Source organism: Micropterus salmoides, unplaced genomic scaffold (genome assembly GCF_014851395.1).
Source record: "Micropterus salmoides isolate LMB-PRFRI ecotype aquatic unplaced genomic scaffold, ASM1485139v1 Ms_hic_scaffold_1, whole genome shotgun sequence".
In the NCBI taxonomy this organism is placed as follows: Eukaryota; Metazoa; Chordata; class Actinopteri; order Centrarchiformes; family Centrarchidae; genus Micropterus; species Micropterus salmoides.
Window position 1 is genome coordinate 45,852,321 of NW_024040040.1, and position 24,851 is coordinate 45,877,171.

Genomic DNA, 24,851 nt, shown 5'->3' on the forward strand with positions numbered 1-24,851 from the left:
AAAATGTGAAAATATAAGAACATTTTATAGACCTTTTTGGTTTGTTAAACATTTCTTAGTTTGTACTGTCATGGAGCCCTGGCTCAAGTCAAATGAAGACAGTGTACACGTGTCTTTGTCAGGCGTCACATTAGGTGCAGTATTTGAATGCACCTTTAAGGGAGCTTACTGTGATTGAAGCAGGCCTGACTAACTTGCACAAGGTTCCTCGGATGGCCGAAGGTGAGCCTCGCAGTCATCACACACGCCTCGGTGGAGCGTCGGTGCTTTGTCTGGATCAGGCCTTTCAACTACAAAAGCCTCATCAAAAATAGTCTCCCCATCGCTATTTAACCCCCGTCTAGTTCCTCGAGCTCATCACATGCACATTGTGAAGCACCATTTCTTTTAAATCATTGATTATTATTGTCAGATGTTGGCTGTTTATTATCAGAAATAACCTCTTTTCATTTACTTACTTCTCTCTATTCAGATGGACTGAAAGAAATCATTTAAGTCTTTAAGGAACTGAATGTCTTTTATTTTCAGCAAAAGGATAAAAACATCATTTGCACAATTCTGCCTCTTCAAAATAAATAATAATACATATCGGTTGTACATGTTGACTCCCAATTGTAACATGTAACTTGTTTAAGCTGGATAAACAAAACTGGCACAATGCGGCACATGATTATTATCATACAGTATGTCCTTTCACCATCAATAAACAAACCATGGACATCAATGATTTCATTTCTGAATGACAATATATGCTGGACTCTGCAAACTACAGAAGCAAAATTCATTTACTTACAAACTGCAACTTCACCCAGTTACGGACTGTCACTTCAGAAACAAGTAATTTTTTCTAGAGTCTAGGTGGCGTGAACCTCGCTATCAAACACAACAAAGACAGATCCTTCAGCAAAGCTTTCTCATGTAGCAAATGTTCCCAGTCCCCCGCCCCCTATACAAAAGCAGAACAACTGAATTATAGCTCAGAAATCATACATATTGGACTTGGCCATAGAAAGGCGGAAGAAAAAACAGACTCAGACAAACACTACATTGCAACATCTGCAAAATGTATTGTTAGAATAAGAGAAATGATATGCTTTCCTGTTTTACCCAGTGGAGACATCAAACTGTCGAGCGTGTCATTCTTTTTATTATTTGCACAACTTATGTCTTCACATCACTTCCTTAGCACATCAACTACTTGTTTATACTGCACTTTTCATATAGTGTTGAAATGTTTGACAGAGTCCATGAATAATGTTGCTCCGTATTTAAATGTTTATGAAAAACAGCTTCTCAACACCCCCCCTCCCCCGGAACCCCACAAAAAAAAGAGGAAGAAGAAAATAAAAACCCATAGAAATCGGCAAATTTTATATGAACAGTCAAGTGACTGCTGATTAGCCGCCAGGGAGACAGCATTTCATGAGAAACGTTTATGTTTCTTTTAGCACAAAGATAGCAAAGGAATGCATCAAAGCAAGAGTGCTGGGCCCGTGCCCATCGCTGGAATGAAAGGACAGGTGCCTCCCCATAAGAATGCTCCAACATGTATGCATTCTGCAGTCAATAGTTGGACTGAAGCCCAAAATCTGAAACCTTTAATGTCTTTTGCACACAAGGTTTCCTCCTCAGTCAAGCCACTTTTGAAGTCTGTGTCAAAACTCACCATGGCACGCTTTTGAAAATCCATACAAGGAGGTAAACAAACTGAAAACCTTTGAAGTCAAAGTGTTTTTCTTTCAATCTCGCTTGTGTTGTCTTTGAATCTTCCTCCAATGCACTAAGGCAGACAAAATCATTTTCTCTGACAATATATTACTCTTATTTTTTTTATAAGTCCAAGAAATGTTAGGAGAGAAATTTAGGGGCTAAGAGAAGACACCGGTGCCGTCGCTGTTGCCATACAGGTCGGCCAGCTTTTTGAAGCGTGGTCCCCAGCTGCTGAGATAGTCATAGTTCTGATCTGAGTCTGTACTTAGTGACTCCAGTGAGCTTAGCGACTCTGCTACAGAGCCGCTGCCTTCAAACGCATATGTCTGCAGAGAGTCATATGGGGGAGCTGACGGGTCCACATCAGCATCCTTAAGTCGCTCCCAAATAAACTCTCGAAACACCACGTTGTCCGGCAGGGATTTATAGGCCGGGCGAGTGGTTGATGGGTAATGAAAGAAGGTGGGAGTATCTGGTGTGACATCTCGCCGCACGTTGGGGTCTCTGATGACGTTTAGGTTGCGGAGGGCAACCATGTCGAAGGCCTCTGTGTCCTCCTCGCCCCCGCCCTCGTCGTCGTAACGTACGATGTTCTCTCTGATGTCCCTTTCCTCCTCCAGAATCAGAGGCTCCTTCCTCCTCCGACGCATTGTCACAATTAGCAGGACCATGACTGCAGAGAAAGGGAGAGATGTCTGAGTCAATACTGACTGGCAATGCGCATCTTTTCTGTGCAACTCAGCTAAAAAGGTACATGGTACAAGGTAGATTTACTTATACATATATATCAGGGCTGACCCCGAATAGTTGAAGATTCGATGGGTTGAGCCTGATTCGACTGTCAATCTCACAGTCGAAGCTTCGCAGTGAAACAAAGATCATGCCATTTTGGCAATATGGGGGTGCTCAACATCTGATTTTACATAGAACTACCAGTTTTCTGACAATAACTTAATAACGTTACAATACACATTTCAACATTTAATGCTGTAAATTAACATGTAAAAAGAAAAAAAAACTTTCAATAAATGTTTTTAAAGTGCGTGAATAAATCCAAATTTGTAACCCTAACCTTGGGTCTTCAGTGCGCATGTATAGGTATAGCGTGTATGTATGTGTGTAGTGGCAGGAGGAACACTTGGAAGAGACCTAGCCTCAACTTCATGGTGTGCCGAGTTGTCCGCACCTCGCTGTACTTTTGGATAATTTTTCACCACAAAAAGAATATTATATCGTTTTTAAACAGCTGGCTACTTGAAATAGACCCGGAGGAACCGCAACATGCATGCAGTTGTCGGTAGGCATGTATGCAAACTCTGACCGGTGAATGGCAGGCGAGAGAGAGAGAGAAAAGGGTCAATAAGCTTCAGTTTAGCTTCAGCTTGCAATCGCCATGCACAAAAACACACATGATCGACTATCAGTCAACTACAGGCAGAACTTGATGATTCTGATTCGACTATGTAATCCTTAGTTGGGGACAGCCCTAATATATACACACACACACACACACACACACACTTGAAATAGTTAGCTAACAGTAATGGATACATGGTTGAAATGGTTCAGCTTAAAGCAAGGAGGCTTAAACCACCCACACACTGATAGTACAATTGTATGGAAATATTATTGTAGGCTACCAATGTCCACTTTTATATAGACGATAGTGTTAAATAACATCCTGTTGAAAATCAGTTCAAATGAATACATTTGAAACATGACAGGTGGTGTCAGTGAAGGGGTGTTTGAGTTCATCTAGCTAAAAAGGTTGGGGCAGGTCTGCACTATGAATCTAATCAGGGTTTACTAAAGTAAACCTGCAATGCAATATATTGTGCCCCTCCGTGGTTTCCACCACCTACATTTAGTTTTAAGACTTCCACCCAACTGGAATCTGTGGCCCTCTGAGATCTTAACAGAAGCCCTCCTCCAGCCCCCGTTCCCTCTCCCATACATTATTGCTGAAAATAACTCTACGCCCAAGCAAACTGGCAAATGTCTAATGATCCTCTATCCATCAATGTCAAGCTGGTGCCAGTGAAATATCGTTCCGTGGGCCCATATTTCTTTTCCTTCTCTGTGTTGAGCTACTGCAAGCAGCAGAGAAAGAGGCCCAGGAACCAAATTCAAACACCACTTCACAACGTCTAATAAGGGAGCAAATGGAAGAGATGGAAGGGAAGAAAGTGTCACATTGAAAGGCTGCGGGAGATGAATGGGTAGCTCTCTGTTGGGTATTTGGTGACTGCTGGTACCCTACTACAGCAGCACAAGTAACACCATTCAACCATTTTTGTGAAATATTTAGAATTGTCCTCCCAGTCTAATATCCACTACTGATATCCATGACACCTTTTTTAGTGCTTTAAGACAGAATGGCAAATATTTCTGTGGAAGATTGTTTCCCCTGATTTTAGTAACTCAAGTCATTCTAAATTCTATTCGATTCAGTCGTGCTTCTCCAAAGTGAATTGCAAAGTGGCACATTGAAATAGAATATTCTCAGTGCTTTCCAGCAAAGCTCTTTAGGGTTTAATGCCTAGAAGGCAACCACGATGCGTCACAGACTGGAAGCGGGCCAACATCCAATCACGTCCTACTAGGATGAGCAGGTGGGTCGCCGAGCATATAAATAGTCATTGTCAGGAACCAAGGGCCCTGTAAGAAATGATTTCCAGCCCAGACAGTTTAGCAAACACATAACCATAATGCTATAGGAGCCCCACTCTTCATAACACATTTACTGATGATGTACACTAAATGAAAAACAGAGATCAATTTAGTGTTACAAAGGCTTTTGCTGTAATTGAATTGTTTAAATGATCTACCCCGCACAATCGATAGTGAACAAGGTGAGTTTTCTGTGCTGCCCTTTTCTTACCAGCATGAATCAGTGAATGTGCTTTCTCATCAGAGTATTTGTTCCCCCCCATGTGCTGTGTGATTTTGGTGAACTTGGGACTGATTATTCATTAATTTTATCACCCACACACTTCCTATGTCGCTGCTCTACTGCAGTGCAATTTCTAAGAGAGTTATCAATTGGCAGCTGAGACATTGTCTGACAAGAAAGGAGGCTTTTTGTTTAATACTAACCAGTGGTAGGAAGATTGTTTATTAAATAAATAAACCATCCTTCCCAAATGTTTAAAGGCCCTGAAAACCTGTTGTTGCTTTTAAACTCTGATCAAACCACATGAACACAGTCTCAGTGAAGCACATTATCTGAGCTTTTCACTGCTAAACTCTTAATAAACAGTACATTTTTTTTAAACTTTGATTGTTGCTTACTTAGTCACAACTATGCATTGTTATAAGAAAGACGTTTTTAGCGGTTTTAAAGCATACAGCGCTTGCTGAGGTTGAACAGGATGTCCCCCGATACATTGCTACATCAGTGAAAGTGACTAAAACTCTAAAACTTGTTACTGAAAGAAATGTAAAAATAATAATAATTGAAAAAATTCTGTCTGGACAGAGCATGCTGCCACAGTTTAGCTTCTGATTAAAAGCTTGATTTGACGGGCAATTAATTAACCAGCTGTTCAGTATCCACTGTACATATAAAAACAGCATGGGATTTTTCATAGCCAATTAGTACACAAAGCTGGACAGAATATTTTAACTCTGAAGGACTTGATATAAATTCTTCTCATATCTATTCACAGCTATACCCCGCCCACATATTCGGTTTCCATAATAAATAATTAAATAAACACTTTCAATGCCATTGACTGACAATAATAACAATTGAACTTTGTTTTTGTTTTTTTAACAGTGTGTCATTGTTGATTTGAAATGCAGTTCAATTAAAAGACTTAGTTTCATCATTGTGAATAGACTTATGGCCTTTTCACACCCAAAAGTAATATTTTTGTTACATTGTATATGTTTGATCAGGTCAGTTTTGGTTTCACATTGCACTTATCTTGCACACTAAAGAACTATACATGACAAATTTGATTCAACAGATTTATATCGTTGCCACAATATTATTATAGCAGTGCCAACTTCAAGTGCAGTAGATTAGTTGCATCCATCCATCCATCGTCAACCGCTTATCCTGCGTACAGGGTTGTGGGGGGCTGGAGTCAATCCCAGCTATAGATGAACCATGGTTCAGTTTGACATGTTGACCTCTTTTTGTCAAACCAAGATTCAGCTGTTCATTCCTCTAATTTTGGTTTGGATCAAACTGAAAAGTCCAAAAGTCTTCAACAAACAAGGTAGGTGTGAAAGGACCCTTAGAGATTTCGGGAACACCCCACATTGTTTTTCCTTTCTAAAACACTTTGTAACTACAAGGGCTGCTACAAATGATTAATTTCCTTACCAATTAATCTTGCATTGTTCTGTTTATACAGTTTTGGGCTGTTTGTCTGACCAACAGCCCAAAACTCAAAGATATTCAGTCTAAAATCACAGAAATGGTGAAAAGCAGCTAATCCTCACAATTGAGAATCTGGAAACAGAAAATGTTTGGCTTTTTTGCTTAAAAATTACTTAATTAATTAATTCTGAATGATTGTTCTCTGTTGCATTTTAGCTCTAAAACGTGTAACTATGAGAATAGTGAAGAAAGCAGGGTTTAGACTCATGAGGAGGTCTCATGCATCCTCATCCACATGACAGATATCACTCTCCTGCATGGATGATATTGCAACAAACGCATTCTGCACCGTGACTTGATGAAGGGCATAGGAACAAACAGAATGAGCCGACACAAAACCTCCATGTTATTGGCTAAGAGTGCTACATTTTATTATTTGTCAGTGCTGCTGTATGTTTGCTGCAATATTCAAATAGATTTTATGGTTTCTTTGTTGTTGCTGATGTTATCTATCACACTTTTTACTGTGTATCTGTCCACAATATATGCCTGTGCTTCTTTACTGTCTTTTCAACATTTCTGTCTTTATTTTGTTCTTTGTATCTTTCTGCAAGCTGTTAGCATTTTTTCTCACAATTCCCTTACAAGAGTTCTTTTTAGCTTTTGCCAGGCTGTCATTATGAAGACAAATCTGCTGTTAATTGACTTGCTTACTAAAACAAAAAAGAGAGGGGCTGATTTCCATTTCTTCTTTTTTATTTTATTTTTAGCACGTCAACCAGTGTTGTAGTGATGCAAATAATTACACAGATAAAGCACACAAATCTGATGCAGCCAGTTGCAGGTTCCAACGTGCGCAGTCGAGCTTAAAGATCACATCTGAAAAAGAAACTGTCCGCTGTCTGAATAAAGACTTATAAATAGAGACACAGACAGAGGGCTAACAAGGGAGACACACCGTAAAATAGGAGACTGATGAATGGCCACAAAGATTTATAGAATGAGTCTGATAACCAATACTCAGACAGAAATAACTGTCTGGAGATTTGGAGTGCTACGTAATGTCCTAATTGGCCCTCTGGAGGATTCAGCAATACCTGACCTGCGCTGGGAAAAAAGGCACTGGATCTTAACAAGATAATGATCGTCTCAGTAGTTTGGATGTATCATCCAAAAGTGACTGTATCATAAAAAAAAAGGTTTTTAAATGACATTTACAAAAAACATAGATGTGCCCTGGCGTTTTCAGGCATATTACTGCAAGGAGTAGAGGACAAGCCCAGTAATTAAATCTAAAAATATCAACCTATGATTAATGACCACTTAGCTTATGAGCACGTTGAGGCACAGCTAATGCACATACAGCTCGGTGTGGCTTAAAGGCAGGCAGGTGGAAACTGCACACTTTGCATCAACTGTTGTGATTGAAGTTATCAGACACAACTCTGAAGAATCCTAGGACAAGGAGGCGTATTAGGAGTGGCACTCTGAAGGGCTCTCCACGAGCAGCCTGCATTGTAGTTATTAGACATGACAACAAATAACTACAATCAGTGTGTTGCTGGTAGGACTGTGCGTTCCTTTCACCTGATGGGAAAGAGAGAGTTTGATGGTGGAAAGGGAGGAGAGAGGAAAAAAAGAAGCAGATTTAAGACTGACAGCACCTGAGGATGATGGCAGCGAGATGCAGCTCAGGTCTTATTCCGGCTTGTCTCTCAGCCAAAACAACACAATCACACGCAATCACAGCCTCAACTGCTTCCTACAGATTGAAAGAGGTCTTGATGGAAGACTATCAGGGAAGATCAGAATAAAGGACTGGGCAGAGCAGTCGCGCATGGGCTGTTAATAGAAAGGTAAGAAAAAGGGGCTGTGAAGGGGGGGTTATACACAAAGAGGAAACACAGTAGAGAAGAAAAGAGGCTGATCCAATTGAGCAAAAGAGACTGAAGGGGACAGCTAAGACACACACACACACACACACACACACACACACACACACACACACACACACACACACAAAAACAGAGACAAGGCGACTTGGAGGTATATTAAACTGGAGGCCATTAGTTCTAAGCCTGTGGCCTGAGGCCATGCTGTGCAGAACAGAGACAGCTTTCATTAGCGATGCCGGGTTCAGGGTTGTGTGGCCACGTATTTCCCCCTGTTGCTCTTTTGAAGTTTTCATTCATCACAAAAAGTATTCTCTCTTGCAATAAGAATAAGGCAAACTTCAAGGGGACTAGAATAAAAAGCAAAGTTTGACCCCATCAAATAAGTCATTTCAGTTATTGTATATGCTGTTTAGATCCTCCTCAGCTTTCAATGAAGATCATCCGAGTGTTAAACTACGACTCTGCCTTGATGGGGTAACACTTTGTCTGTGGGCTTTATGAGCAATAATACAGCCTGGAGGTGATGGCTCAGTGCGGCATTATCTTTAAGGTTATTTTAATGAATTCCCATTTACTAGTATCCCACACTAACATCTTAACTGAAAAAACAGAAGCAAAGGAGTGTCTGTTCTTGAAATGCAGTATTCCATACAGTATGTATCTGGATGACCTTCATGAAATATTATAATTAAGTTTTAATATATAGAATATATACTTTATATATATATACCTGGGGAAAGCTGTCATGAGAGCTCCTCCTCTAAAATCTCATCACAGACTGAGGCTGCCTTCAGGCACTGCCTTCTCACTGAAACTGCACATCATTACATTTTATTTTTTAGTGCTCAAACCATACAGTCTATGGCACAAATGCAGGAGGAGCACTGTCACATGATTAAAATCATGAAGACCCTTGTGTTAATTTATGTGTCCAATGAAATAATCATATTCTCTTACATTTCTAAAAGTTTGGACAAACAGAATTAGATGTTTTAAATAAAGTCAAGGTAACAGCCTTGGGTGACCTCATATTCCATCAATTCTTGACTCTGTTTAGCGAATGACTCACATGAATCATTTTACCATCTGATGCAGCTTCACGCTCAGGCCAAATAAAAATACTCCAAAATTCAGCCAAAACCCAGCATACCAGCTCTAGTTAATTGATCCTGTTTCAGATTTGTGTGGTATCTTACTTACTACTATTCAGAGCTGGCTGACCTAGGTCACATGTATATATACCAAAGAGGAAATATGAGGGGAAAATTACTCCCCCCTGGTTTGACATGTACAAGACCTCAAGATGCAACTCTATTCTAGCAAAGTTTCTCTCTCACATTCAACTGCCTGAAGAATGCATATCAGCGAAGCAGTGTTTTGATACGCAGCACTGCATATCTACATTAGTTTCACTTAAAGCTGAACTTAAATTTGAACTGCAAGGCTGTTAGCTTAAATATATTTCAGCTGCAACTTAAACAAAGCTAGTTCATGCAATGTGATTCTATATGCTAGAGTCTATTTAAGCTGCCAATGTTCTGCCCACTCTTTTGATTTTCTAAGGGACTGCACAACAATGCCTCCCTTTACCCCCTTTTGCTGAAAGGAGGGTAGTCCGGATTTTATCAGAGAGCAGGGGAGGGTGTTTTAAAAATTTCTCATCCTAAATTAACTCTTCCCTTGTGAGATTTTAAAGAATTAAAGAATTTAAAAGAAAATATACAAATTATTAGTAATGCTAGGAAGGGTCTTGCTTTTATTTAAAATTAAATCTAAGATTCAGCCCCTTCTCCCCACCCCAATCATTTTCCTAAAGTCCCTATAGTGATGCTGCTTCTGCAATGCTCATTTGCTTCCTATCTGTAACTGTGCTGCAGAAACATTCCGCCATCACCGCTGCAGCTGTTCACACGCTCACATGCAAACAGTCCAACACCGAGAGTTCAAGACAGCTTTGTGGAGCCATAACAGTGTTTACTTTCTGCTGCTACTTTCTGGCATTCAGTGATTTGGTTTTGGTTGTTGTCTGTCATATTAGCCATTATGGCTACTCGACTTGGCTACAAGCACACATTTCAAGCCAAAAGTATAGTTTTCTTGACGTTCCATTGTTAGAAATTTGAGACTGCAGAGACTGTTATATAAAATTGTTCAAATTTCTCCCAACCACCAATGGAATAAATTAAAATATAACACTGGTGGGGGTCATTGTTTTGCATACTGAGTGCTTTTTGCAGACTGTACATTTACTTAAGTACAGTTATGAATGCAGGAATGCAGAAATTTTCCTTTACAGTGTGGTATTGCTACGGCTTCTAAATACGTCTTCAACAACTGCCAGCAAGGAGCAACTGTAAGCAACACCATGATCAGACAAGCTGGAAACAAACCCTGAGTTTTACGGTTTTCTTCATATCTGACAGGAATCGTGGCAAAAATATCACCACTACAATAATGATAACTCTGAGCTTTCCAGTAGTTGTAACACGGACTTAAAGCTTCTGACACTGAGGTCATGTACATCTTACCCAGAAGTGTGATGATGCAGCCTAAAATAGCCAGGAGGGCGCCAGTGCTCAGGCCGGTCGCAGTGTAGGCCACAGCCCCACAAGATAAGGCAACACCATCAGAGTCACAGTCGCACACACGCACTGAGAGTGTGTTTGTGCTGCTGAGAGCAGGACTTCCACTATCCACAATCAACACAGGCAGCCGATACACAGGTTGCTCCCGTCTCCTGAAACCCCCTCGCTTTGTCAAAATGGATGCTGTGTTGTCTGCAAAATAGAGTAAAAGCATACATCGGTCATTTGAAAGCTGCATTTAATTTGCACATTAAGTTCATTACATTAAATTAACAATGAACTGCATGTATATGACTAGCACATGGCTTCACTTGATTGCTGTGGTTTGGTTGTGCAGTTTAAAATTATTTTACAGTATTAAAAGCAGGAATGCCAACAGATGGTGTCATTAACACAATTCATTATGTGACATGCTGTGGAGTCTCTCCCTGATCTTGACCACCTGTTGGCTAATAACAGCTTTGGTTTGATGGTAAAATCTTATATGAAATATCAGGGTATGACAGAGAAAGAGGCCGCCAGGAGAACAATATGCCATTACACCAGCTAAAAAAAGCCATTTCATGACAACTATTTCAATAGATTGAAATGCACTTTCATATTGAGCAGTCACAATTGAAATGTAGATTTTCGCCTTGAAGGACAACTCTTTTGTTTTTCTGAGCGATATTCAGATTACTCTGCTTTGCTCTCAAGAGTCTTACAACAAGCTAAAAATGAATATAGAGATGGACTGTCTTGTAAATGCCACATTAGTCAAATCAGCTAAATGTTCTCACGGCTGAGGAAAAACACACAGTTGGCTGGTAAAAACGGTTGAAAATAAAACACTTAAATTGTTAAATAAATATGCTCTGGTTCTAAATGTGATACTATAATTTGTCCTCAAGGGACATCTGCATGCAGCAGAGCAGAAAACACATACAAGTAAAAATAAGACGTTGATGTATTAAGCTACATGGCAAAAGTATGTAAGCAGCAGAACGTAACACTTATGTGACTGCTGAATAATTCATTCCAAAACCATGGGCTGCTACAACAGCCTCTACTCTTCTGGTTTCAGGCTTTCCACAAGATAGTGGAACCTGGCTGCAGGGAATTGCTCCCATTCAGCCACATGAATATTAGTGAGGTCAGGTAATGATACTGGCTCAAAGTCTGTGCTCCAGTTCATCCCAAACATATTGGATGGGGTTGAGGTCAGAGCTCAGGTCAGTCAAATTCTACCATAGCAAACTGGGAAAACTGTTTCTTTGTGCTTGGGGGCATTGTTGTGTTTAAACAGGAAAGGTCCTCCCAATATACAAGCCAAGCATCCAAAGAAATTGTGCTCCAGTTGGATGATTGCGCACAATGCCAGTGCACGAAATAGTGTGCCCTTTCTGTAGCAAAGCGGAGAGTAAGGGCGCAGAGATAGAGGTGGTGGACAGGTGTGTAGTGTGTCCAACCATCACAGACATGCAATTACTCCTATTCCCAAACGCTAGCCCCAACTCTTCCCTAACTTTAACCAAGTGTTTTAGTTGCCTAACTTAAAGGCCTTAAAAATTGATAAAAAACAAGAAACCAAACCAGCTTCTTACAAAAGTGACAAACTATGATCTTAGTTTTACATTTCTTGTTTTTCTTAGTGGTCAAACCACACCCACACAGGCAAGATGATTGTGAGTGTAAAATTTTTAAGATATATTAGGAAAAGATGTTTTGTTTTTAAAATGTTAGCTTAGCATAAATACTGGAAAAAGGGGGTACCGCTCACCTGGCTCAAGCAAAGCTTACTAATTAACATGACATGTTTGTTCCAGCTGTACAACAAAGGAATGTAAAAATTAAGTTTTTGTTTAACAGGAAGTTACCCATTTCTTGGCGAACTACAGTGACTAAGCTAACGTCTCCTGGCTCTAACTTTGTGCTTAACGGAAAGATATGACAGGAGGATACATCTTCTCTTCTAACTCTTGGCAAGAAAGTATAAGCATGTTTCCCAAAATGTTGAACTATTCCTTTACATCTACCCATGTTTTTGTTGAATAACCTTAACCACAGTTTATTTACCATTACCCCAATCTTTCCCTAACCTTAACCATGTTATTGCCATGTGCTAATATTGTAGAAAATATTGGAGTTAAATGATAAAATGACAATCTAACAGAATGTTAGAAAAAAAAAATACATACACTCAACATATTAAAATCAAGGTAAAAACCATTTCACATAGAACCTTTCTTCAACAAAACTAGCAAACACTGTTTTCCAGCCAAACTGCTTGTAATCTTTTGAGAGGTTACCTTAAACATCATGTAATACAGGTCTGCACTCAATTGGATTACTGTGGCACAACTTGGCGGCTGCTTCTTATATGTAACGTGGCAGCCGTAGCCGAGCACCCACACGTGTGAACAAAACACTCAGCACAGGGCATTACCTTCAAGAGCGTGTCAGCTCTGCACATACTTTTTTACAGAAGTGGGTATTCATGTAAGTAACTGATGGTGGCGGTTAACCGCAGTTCTCATTTCTGTAAACCTATATGCAAATGAACATTTATGTTATCCTTTAGGAGAAGCAAAATTCTTCTTTCGCCCACAGCTTTGTTTGTGTAGGTGGTAAGCAAATCATAAAGGCAGTTTTCAGCCTGTGCGTTAAGGTTAAAGTTATTCTCTGATGTAGTGCATAGAGACCTTGCACTAAGCAGAACAAGGCTGTGGCGTGGTGCATTGTGGCACAAACCGAGTAATCTCAGATGTGCTCCAGTTGCAGCAGAGAGTTTGTTCTTGCATTCAGTTTTGATGAACAATTACAAAAAAGGGCAGTGGGGGCATTGTCATAGCAGAATTATGGTTTCATTTGGCATGGCTGGGCATGCCGGGAGGCACCAGTTACTCTGTACTTGCAGAGTAGATTGTGTCCAGCCGGAGTGAACAATGGCCAAAGTGTCAATCGCATTGCTGCCAGGCTCAATTCGAAGGAAGTAAGCAGCAAATAGCCCGTACCTAACTTGACCAACACTTTTTACAGACTTCGACGGCCACTGGCAATTTTGTCAAGGGAGTTTTTGATCTAGCAGCGGTATGCAACAGGGTTGATCTGACAATTGGTGCTTAGACAAGGATGCAGACATTTAGTATAAGTTTAAATTGGTGACTGACTTCAGGGTTTCTGTATAGCTCAGAAGTTAAATTTAAGCCTTGTTAAGACCATATAGAATGACAATAGAATTAAATGCCTGTTTTTATGATCATAAGTATGAAAGCACGTTGGGAAACCAGTAGGTATAATAGGAACTATAATTATTTATTGTTAAGCTATATCACTTCAGTATTTCCCAGAGGTTTATACCAATAATTTCTATAATTTTTCAAGTATGAACACCATATGAACACCGTGTAATTGTTCCTCCAGTTCATACCTCCCAGTCAAAGATCCCTTCCTTATGAGGTTTCAGTGTAAGTGATGGAGTCATCATTTTGTGTAGAAATGTAAGTAAATGTGTCTGTAGCTAATATGAAGCTTCATAAGTGATTCTTAAGTGATATCTTCCAAAGTTACAGTCTTTTCCCCGCTTCATTGATCATATGGGGGATCTTTGAAAAAGTAAAGGGATGTTTTAATGTCTGGTATGAACGGGAGGAATGATTACAGCAAGAAGAATCTGTTTCGATGTCCATATGGGCACCTGACAATTACTTTAAAGACAATTTGTGAATCTTTGCTTTAATGTTATTAAGGCAACCTGGACCGGTAGAAAATGAATGGATGTATTACTCTATGAAGAAACATGTAGCTAAAATTTACCGTTGTGAAACAACAAGCTTCTGTACCTGGTAATAGTGACAGTATTTGCTACAGGTCTGATGGTGCTGATTGAAACTCGCCTAAAGAGGATTTAACAGCCTCTTGCACACACAATCAACTGTCAAAACAATCCATTTTCACACACAATCAACTGTCAAAACAATCCATTTTCAGTTTAGGTGTATAACAGCTCCCGACAGCCTGCAACCAGATAAAATAACACTTAATAACTAATGTAACTGGCAAAAGCAGGCAAGAGAAAATATTTAGTACTTTGTTAATTTAATAATTTAATATGTGTTAATACTTTCTAAGGCCTTTTTTTTGAGGAAATGCTTGTTAACACTTGCAGATAACCTGTACATGATTTTTTTTCTACAAGAGAGAAACCTTTCTACATTTTAACCCACAAATAATCCCAAAGTATCAGGGAGCCTAAAGGCAATGTTAAAGAAAATGTTTTCACACCTTTGTTATCTCGCAGGGTGAAGTTGAGGTTGCCGGCAACAGGTGCAGCCAGGGCAAAATAAAAGCGGTGACCGCTCAGAGGCTCGTCCTTATCCACCGCGCTGATGGTCTGGATCACCTGAGGACAACAAGAACACCCACAAGAAAAAAAAAATAAGCAAAGACATTCAAGATTAGTTACCTTGCTGATCTTTATCTAATCTCACTGTCTGCTTAGGTGTTAACCAAAGCTATAAATTGTTTAATGTGTGCATGTAGTAAGAGCTCTATGAGGGCATTGTCTTTAAACCTTTGTATGTGCATCACTTTTCACTCTGTCTGATTTATGTACATGGAGGAATAAATCTTTCTTAAAAGGCCAAGCAACAGTGTGATTGAACTGGGGGAAGTCAGCTTGATTCTGATTGATGGAAAAGATTTGTTTTATAATGTTTGGCTTTGGTTTTGTGTCATTTATCTCTTGAAGTGCAGTAAGTGCTTATTTGGCAAGAGCTTGGCACCATATTAGGGATGAAGTGTTTTCTTTTGGGAAGTGATTTCTCCAAAGCAAATTGTTGTCCAGCGGCTATTCTCTCAGTCCCAGCACCCAGACCATAACATCCAATGGAAAAAAACAACAATGGAAGTTATTTTTGTGTAATTTTTTGCATTTCAAATCACTTTTTTCAACTGACCACACAGTTTTCAAATTTTGAGCCTCTACCAAACAGTGGAGATGTCCTTTTTTGGTAAACATGTATCTCTACCAACCCATTGTGATGTCCAATTACAGTAAAAGTACACTTTTGACTGATCTACATTAATTTGTCTCCAGTTTTGTGAAATAGAAACTAATAAAATTAAATTAATAAAACCCCCCACAAAATTAAATAATTTGCCGTTCATTATATGTAGAACTAGCTCAATTTTGGGTGGGCCAACATTACAATGTTTACATAAGTATGTCCTATACACTTCAGTTTGTGCTCACCCTTTGGTAAGGAGTTGTACCACCTCCAGTGATGAGAGAAAAGTTTGTCAATAGCCAACTGTTATTGTGCGTACATTGGGCTCATTATTACCAATATGATCAGTATCACCCTGGATTTATCTTCATTTAAAAAAACCTCAAACAATCATACTAATATGATAACCTCAACAAATGTACAATAAAATAAGAAAACTTTTTCATACTGACATCAGTTTATAGTCAGAAAGAGGTTTCAGTTTTTAAAAAATGATTACAAAACCATCAGACATTTGGGAGTTGTGCATTTACATCCTCTAAAACTAAACTACAGCGAATCGTAAAAATACAATTAGTTATGAAAACCCCAATCAGGATACATGCTAAGAGGGATTTTCCTTGCTGCTAACCTGGAATGAAGTCAGCTGATAAGGTCTGGTTTTAAAAACTGCTGTGCACCTTGGTTTATATTTACATATATCAAGTAAATGCATATGCTATGCAGTCAGCCGTTCCTATTTCATTAGTATGAAAGTGACTCATGATAAGAACTGCTCTTGCTTGAGGCAATACAAGACAAGCATTCATATCTGTGAGTTAAACAAGTGAATGCTATTTGTTTCGGCTCACTTTATTTTGCCTCTGAACCCAAGACTAAACAGAATCTAGCTCCCTTTATTATATAGCAGTGTTGACAACTATAAATAATGCAGGAAATCAAATTACCAAATAAACCAATTTATTTACACCCACCAGCATGTGCTGTAATGATTTTTTTATTCATACAAACGTGGTATCCGAAAATCAAGTTATCTCTTTTCAGCAAAAAAAACCCCACTAAGCTTTCATTTCAGCGCCTTCTGTGCGACTCTCACTCAGTACATGCTGTACAGCAGAAGCATATCACACACAAACATGCCATATGGACGACAAATGATAGCCACCATGACGCCCATCAAAGTGGGTGTTACTGCAGCAGTGTCCTTATAAATTTAGATCAAGCCTCCTGAATCCTTTGTAGCCAATCTAGAAACTCAACCCTTTGACAACTCACACCCATGGACGGGATCCAAGAGATTCTTAAAAGCAATTCTCAGTAAATTATCACATCTCCCAGCCCCAAACAGCTCTACGCCGAACATCAAGACAAAAAACTAAATTAAAGAAAATAAAAAGGGGCGAGGAAGAAGAAAAAAATTACAGCCAATGATCCATCAGTGCTGAGACATGGATTATCAGTTGTCAGCTGTGATTAAATGCTGCTGGTTACAAGCTGTCAGGTATTAGGGGTTGGTGTAGGTGGTAAACGACATCCTGCCAATTATTAAAACTGGCAGGCGGGGTGAAAATTCATGAATATTTTACTGTTTCTAAACAAAATTAAAATAGTTGCTCTTTCATCAGCAAAAGTAATCACAAAGTATGCTTTTTTTTTTTTTTTACTGTTTACTGTTTGGTATTGCAGCGCAAGGGAAATTTATCTGGGAAGCAAGAAATGCAAAAAGGTTATCTGCTCTGGTTCGAGAACATTTGGGATATCTGCATATACAGACAGAAGAGATGTTTGTGTCAGCACCAGATCAGTGACAGGTAGACGCAACAATTGAACACCTAAACATGCAGTGTATGCATGCTCGGCTGCATATCATGAAAGCTGCCATTGATTCTGGGTTCATAATAACTCACAAGCCTCTCACTCTGTTATGGAAATTTGTGGTTCTTACACCGACACCTCATATACACAATTTGAACCTTTTGATGTCCTTTGAATATTGCAGATGGATTCGGAGCTTATCTCTAGGAAGGTTTCCATTCCTCGCTGCTGAAGGAAACGACTGTAAATCATCCTTAAATCAAACACTTTGTAATGTATAATGCCTTTCATTAGTGTGGCTCTGATGCAAGGCATTCCAGAGAACTCTTGGTGGGGAATTCTCTAATGGGTTGAGTAGCAGACAGGAGGAGAGAGGCATGGATGTAGGCATAAATTCTCACTGAAAGACATTAACAGCAGCGGCAGACTGGTGCCTGTCGCTAGTCAAGACTGAGGAGGCCTATGAATCACAGACTTAAAGGTTTTTTCAGTTTACACATGACTGCACGTCAGATCAAAAAGGATATAAAAGGACAAAGGCGTCTCTATTTGTCGCTTCGCAGGAGTAGGAGAATGTGCAAACAACAGAGGCAGGCATGCACACACATATGCAAACGTTTTCATTGCAAAAAATGTGAGGATAGTTGTCAACTCGCATTCAATTTTCAACTTTAATCTTAAATATAAGGATGTCTGCTGTCTGGTCATAAAGTTCAGGCAAGAAAACAAAACAATTACAAATGGTGAAAAACTTTTGGGGGGCATAAATTGTGTCCTTAAACTATGATTCCGAACATTTTTTACCTGTGGCCCTTTGAAAATGATGCACCGTCCACTCTAGCCCGACCCATACTGGATTATTGATATTTTATGATATCTATTTTCAATATCAAATCTGATAATGATATTTTAGCCGATAGTAATTTTTTATTGTGACCAGGATACACACTGAGCGAAACATTTACAGTTGACAAATATACTAATAAGTGCTCTCTAGTAGAAAAACTATTCTATGGTTTCCAAATAACGTCAAACCTAGTTTGGCATTTCCGTACTGTAGTTTTTGCTGATGCTAATATACTGGTGCATCTCAGAAAATAGGAATATTGTGAAAAAGTTATTTTTTTCCAGTAATCTATCAGTCAAAAAGTTAAACTTTTTTATATTCTAGATTCGTGTGAAATATTTCAGGCCTTTTTTTGTTTTGACCTTGATGATTTTCCTTACAGCTCACAGAAATCAAAAATCCATATCTGAAAATATTAGAATATTAGAATAAAGAATGTATAATACAGAAATATCAGCCAGAGAATAGCCATTAATCTCTCAGTCTGGAAAAAAAACACTTGTTACGCCTTGTTATACCAACGCTGTGATGTAAAATGGTAAACAAATGTACCGTCTACCTCGTACCACCAATTTTGGCTTGGGCTTGAGACTCACTTAACTTTTTCACAGAAAACAAAAGGGCTTTTGAAAGCAGTATGTATTTAGGAGGAGTGTCTACTGAAATACAGTATTTAGCTGCATTATAGCCACTGTTTATGGAGACAGTCTGACAGTCTGAAGTTGTTTCACCTCATTGCCATCAACTAATATGTAAAATAAAAAGTGACTAAACATCTGAAAAACAGTTAACATTTCTCATCAGAAGTTTAATTACGGCAAATGCCACATTTTTAATGTTGAACCATAGAGATTAATATAAAATTAATGATATGATCATTAAAAAGGAGCATCACAGATATGAGCAGGGCTGGATGGAAATGTATCTGCACCAGCATTCTAGCATCTAAAAAACCTTTCTAAATCAGCCTATATATTAGAGCCTTATTTAGTTTCACATGATGCAATGGGCAGATTTAATAAAAAATGTATGTATATATAAATAAATGTATAAATGTATTTTCTTCACACTAAGGTATTGGTATGACTCAGATATAACCTCAGGTATACTGATAACATTTTTTAAACGATTTCCAGCCCTATGAGTTTCAACCATAATCAAAAAACACACTGTTTTTTAATCCAAAGCCAAATACTGAGTCTGTACTTTTTGATTGAAGACTTGTGATTTAGATGCACATTTCTCCAGACATCGAACCACCCAGGTGATTAAGCTGAACCTTCACAGACCAAATGCTGACTGTTCACCCAGTACTTGCAGTCATTCCACAAATAACATCCTGCCAACCAAAATATATCTGTTCTCACCAGTGCACAGTTCAAACAATCAAGATTTTATTCTCCCAAACACCTGAAGTATGTTAGTTAACTGCTATGACCATAATTCACTGCTCCTATGACACAAGGCATCTGTGCTCCTTTGAGACGCATTGCTAATTTAGACTCTCACTGCAGACACAGTTAGGACTGTGGCCTCTATAATGAGGAAAGTAATGCCAGCTAATGTAGCATGGCTAGACTGAGATACTTTGGTGTGTGAAGAAATCTGAGAGATAACAAGCTTCAATAACACTTTCACCCTCTTTCACAACAGCAGAATAAAAATGCATCGCATTTTCAGAATCTACTCCTTCAGCTCTCTAAAATACAAAGTCTAGTCTAAAGTATTATATTGTCTTAAACATCTAATTATCAGATAGTGAGCCAGATGAGTCATGCGATAAGATCAAGCCAGCCTCTGAAAGTTGAATTGAGAGTATAAATAAGCATTGCATCAAATTTGTGGCGCTCATTGCCATGGCAATACGACATCACCACGGGAGGAGTGTATCATTTTCAGGTTCATAGTTTAGTATTTAGAGTTTCTTCTAGAAAATGTTTAAATGCTTTTATGTGGCCAACTTCCCCAAGCACAGAAGGGGGGCGGGGCTTAGCGGCACCACGCTGATATAAGGCCTGCTATGTGGGCTCACTGATTACTGTACAAAAAACACAAATTTATTCTCTGGTTTTACTGAAACTGAATCAGAGTTGATGTAGGAAATACTGTGCAGTTTTCCCTCTGATGTCCTCCGGCTGCTCTGCCTCCAATTTTGACGATTTATTTATTTATTTATATGTTACTGGTTACTTTAGCGGCTAACTTTTGCTATCAGCAGCTGCTAGTGCTACTAGCAGTTAGCAGTTAGCTTCTCAGTTAACCGTGCAGCTAACTCTTTTTATTCATCTATGCCAAGGGAAATATTGTTTTCCATTCTACGGCACCTTTAAGGTAAGGACTTGTGCACCATTCATACTTAAGCCCTTTATGTTTTGCATCTACGTGTAACTTCTACGTCTAGTATAGAGCAGGTGTAAGTTGGAAAGTCAGACTATTATACATGGTTACGAAAAAATAATGATCACACAACAAGAAAAAAAACCCACAATGGCAGCACCTCTTGTTTACAGAATATTTACTTTAACTGTTGGGGCTGACAGCTCTATAATGTCAATGCCATTCAATCTTGTAAAAGTGGAGGAATCTTCATCACTGGTGCTGTATATAAAGAGCCTAAGTCTCTCCCTTTCCAGTAGACCACCACGTGACCTGATTTTGGAAAAAAATATGTTTGTCAAAGAAAAGATGATTTTGTATGTAGTTGTATGTAATGTTAATACTTTTTCTGTCATTGACTAAAGCGAACGTCACTGAAGCTAACGTCAAAGAGCTTCCATGTGTAGATGATGTGATGAAAGGAGCAGAAATCGCTAAATTAGACAATAAATCAAACACATCAGGTGAGATCCATTTAGGAACACAGCTAAGTAACCTAGCTATTAGCAACACAATGAAGGTTAGCTAGCATCACAGCGCTAACATGTTGGTGACGTATATTGTGCGAGATGAGAAATGTTGTTCACTGAGCAGCTTCACACAAAACAGCTTCACTAAAGGTTTAGTTACTATTTCTTGACATACAAAATTATCTTTAAATTTGACAAACATCATATGTGTGATTCAGGGCACAATTCAAACGGGATCCAAACATTTGTTGTCTCTTGCCGTTGACAACCGTACATATTTTTTCCAAAATAAGATCCCATAGGGCGGAAGCAGAAGGGAGGGCTCCCTATAGACATTTTTGGTGAAGGACTTCCCTGTTGGCATGATTTTAAAAGCAGTTGAATCCTTTTTGGCTTTTGATAAAAGCTCTTTCCATTTGTTCTTGAACACATTTGTTGTTGATTGCACTGGTGATTGATTTCCATGCTGTTTTTCTTTGTTTGTGTTTAATTTAGCTGTGAGAACAATTTTATGCTCTACACCTCTATAAGTTTTCTTATTTCTGTCAGTAAAATGTATTTTCCTTTTCTTTTGATTTGCAATATCCAGTTCCTCCAAAGCTTGTTTGAAGCTACAACCGTGGTCAGTCAAGCTTAGTGCACTCGGTGTAGTTTCAAATCACAAAGTCGGACGTAGCTCAGAAGATTTAAGACCTTTTTTTTTTTACGCCAATTCTGTTGCACTCCACCCCAGGGATTGAGTTGATGAAGGAAGTGGTGGTCTTGCTTTTTTCACACCCCTCACTCTGCACTGCTCTGCCTTGATTTCCTATGAAATTGACGCCCCAAACATCACCCACATGTGACACCTGCAACTCTGTTCACCGACAGATCAACAGCATCGACTCACACTTCCCACCCGGCTGTCATCACACACACACACACACACACACACTTTTTAATAGCAATCAATATGTACTATACAACAAATGTCATCTTTCAATCTCTTTTCATTTGTTCTTAGCTGGTTCTCTCATTTCACATTGATTATCTGAATCATTTGCTGAGATTTGTCTTGACACAAGGATGTTTGTTGCATGATCCTGACAAGCCACTGCTTAGGCTAGCGTGATCTCCTGAGATTGAATGTCCTCCAAGTTCCGTCTTTTAATAGAACAGACTGTGTGCTGCCTTGCTGCTGTGTGCTTAGTTTTGTTTTGAGGATAATAATATTCTACGTTTAGACATAAAATGTTGCCGTTGAGTCACTTAAAAGCTACAACTTGAACCCTGAATTTTGAATTTTGGAAAATTGGCACCAGAAAAAGTATGCGGAATTAGCTATTAGCAGTTTGTTTTTGCAATGTACCCATGGTCGTACACATCACTAGATTACTTTGATACTGAAGAAAACTTTAAAATGTGTAGACTTAGGCCAGTTCTGGAGTTATGAGAACTGTCTTTTAACTATGATCTCTAAGCTAATTTTGGATAAATAAATAAAAAGATGGATGTTTCACAATGAAAATTGGAGATAATGATATCCTAGGGAAGTCTGAGTCACTTATAAAAATATACGTGTACATCATGTGTTCAGATTTGATGGAGTAACATCTTAATGTACTTTTTCAAATTAAATAACGCAATTACAGTTACTGAAATTTAAATGGACTTTTGTCTTGGTAGCAGACTAAAGCACCGTATTTACCATCTAACGTCACCTGACTTTACGGCAACGCAATGTGACGTAAATCAATCAATCAGCATCATTAGACTGCATAAAATGGCTGACAGTCCAGGAAATGTGGACAAGGTCAAAGATAAAAATATAGTGGTCAGCTGTACCTAATTATTAACTTTCAGAGAAGGAGTACAATGTTTGACACAAACTGTGGCAGTGAGGTGCTAAGGGTTTTGTACCTCAATTGCCTCCATACGCTGAAGCTCTACTGCTGACCGTGTTGGTAAATGGGCCAAACTACAATTACTAACTTGCTTTGAGGACATCACAACAGTGTCTCTTTCACCTCACACAGTATCTTTGCCTCATGTCTCTTCCTCCCTGTGCAGAGGCACACCCCACAGTTTGGAAACCTCTGTTCTTCACTGCCCAACATTCACACGTCTCTCGAGGATGCTGAGCCTCCTCTGGGATGCTGCAAGAGTGCAGGGAGGGGCAGGGGAGCAGATTGGGGGCAGCAGAATGCCAAGTCCACTCATGTATGTAATGGTTACACTGAAGTGACTGTACAACCCGACCCCCCTACTACCCACTCTGCCCCCTCAACCCCATCATAATATCAATTAATATTATGGCAGAAGACAGACGCACAGATGATCCGTAACAAGTGGCATCTCTGGAGAGACCCAGTGCCACAAGACGGCCTTAATTAGGCCTGAAAAATGGCAGGTTATTCCATCCCTGCACTCCCTGTTAATCTGTGCTACAGAGCCACAGAGTTGACCCCGGCCCCAACTGGCAAATGTTATTATTTCATCTTTGTCGCAGCTGTGCATACGCCAATGGGCGTGACAGCCAGTGGGCGGCCTAAGATTTTTAACAAAGCTTTACAGGGAAGCAGATGCAGTTAGTACAGCCAACTGTTCACTGCCACGGCCGGACATACAATACACAACAGGAGCATTTTAATTAATTAGGAATCAGGGGGTTGGTGGAGAATACATCTGACAGGTTACGAGTCCACCCAGTCTGTCTGCTAACAGACAGCCGACACCTAGTTGTAATTCAAACGGGGTTCTGCATTCAAATGTCAACCTCTCTCCTTGTCTTTGCTCTGTATGTGTTTTTGGGTGTAAATTTCATCATGAAATTTCCATTTTGCCTGCCTTGATTATTCAGTCTGGAGGTGCAATCCCACTGGTGCACTTCAGTATTGCCTAAACAGAAGGCTTTATTTGAATGGGATTGAAAAGAAATTGGAATTAGTGAAAAATACAAACGAGAACAAGCACTTCTTCTCTCTTGTGGTCATTCACTCCAACAATAAGGTGAAGGAGATGAAAGTGAAACACAAATTCACATGTTTATCGTGTGAATTGAAGGGAATGTTTTTGGATATTTTGCACGGTATACATACGCATGATGTTGGCGCATGGGATTTTCAGATAATTCAGAGGTGAAATTTAGGAAATCATATGAGACAACAATAATTACACACATACTATCATAATAACACATTAAACATGCCATGGATTCCCATATAGCACATGTGATGTTTGCAATTTATGAAAACATATGAAACAATGTGTCATTACTGTCTTATTATGTTTAATACGTAGGGAGAAATATTAAATTATATTAATTTTGTATTTGACATTGTCATAAAATGCATATCTTTATTTTTGCTAACCAAATTTTGTACCCAGTCCATCTCTGTATATTATAATCATTCTTAATAGCATGTTACAAGTTTGCATAATACCAACACGTGATTTTCAGGTATTTCACCAGTGAAATGTAAGAAATCACATGTAAAAACAACAATTTAATGTGATTAATTCACATAAAGCCATGTGATTTTTTGAAAAACAGAGATCTCACATGTGAAATACCATATTTCGCATATGAATTTCACTTATGTTTTTGTGCTCCCCCCCCACACACAATGTAATAAAATCAACAGCATGAAAGAGAGACAACTTTGTACCCAGTGCTTGTTCTTATTTTATATTGATTTTTCAGAACTGCATTCCTATCTTACCTTATTTTTGTGCTGTGAGTTGTGATTCCAAGTCAAATAACTAATTAACTTACTTGATAACTTGGTAACTACCAAGCTAGCTAAATGCCAGCATGCAAAACAGTGGGCAAAAGTGGGAAGCAATGTCTCAAAAA

At 39.0% G+C, this 24,851-nt stretch overlaps 1 protein-coding gene across 1 annotated transcript in view; it reads right to left on the reverse strand.

The window, feature by feature from the left end:
- Nucleotides 1–463: 463 nt before the first annotated feature.
- Nucleotides 464–24,851, reverse strand: part of LOC119912003 (cadherin-7-like) — a 106,066-nt gene continuing 81,678 nt past the window's right edge. The window contains exons 10-12 of the mRNA XM_038730980.1: nucleotides 14,784–14,901; nucleotides 10,464–10,712; nucleotides 464–2,383 (exon numbers count right to left, since the gene is read on the reverse strand). Of these exons, the coding sequence (XP_038586908.1) occupies nucleotides 1,869–2,383; nucleotides 10,464–10,712; nucleotides 14,784–14,901 (882 nt within the window). The 3' untranslated portion in view covers nucleotides 464–1,868. The remainder of the gene's footprint in view (nucleotides 2,384–10,463; nucleotides 10,713–14,783; nucleotides 14,902–24,851) is intronic.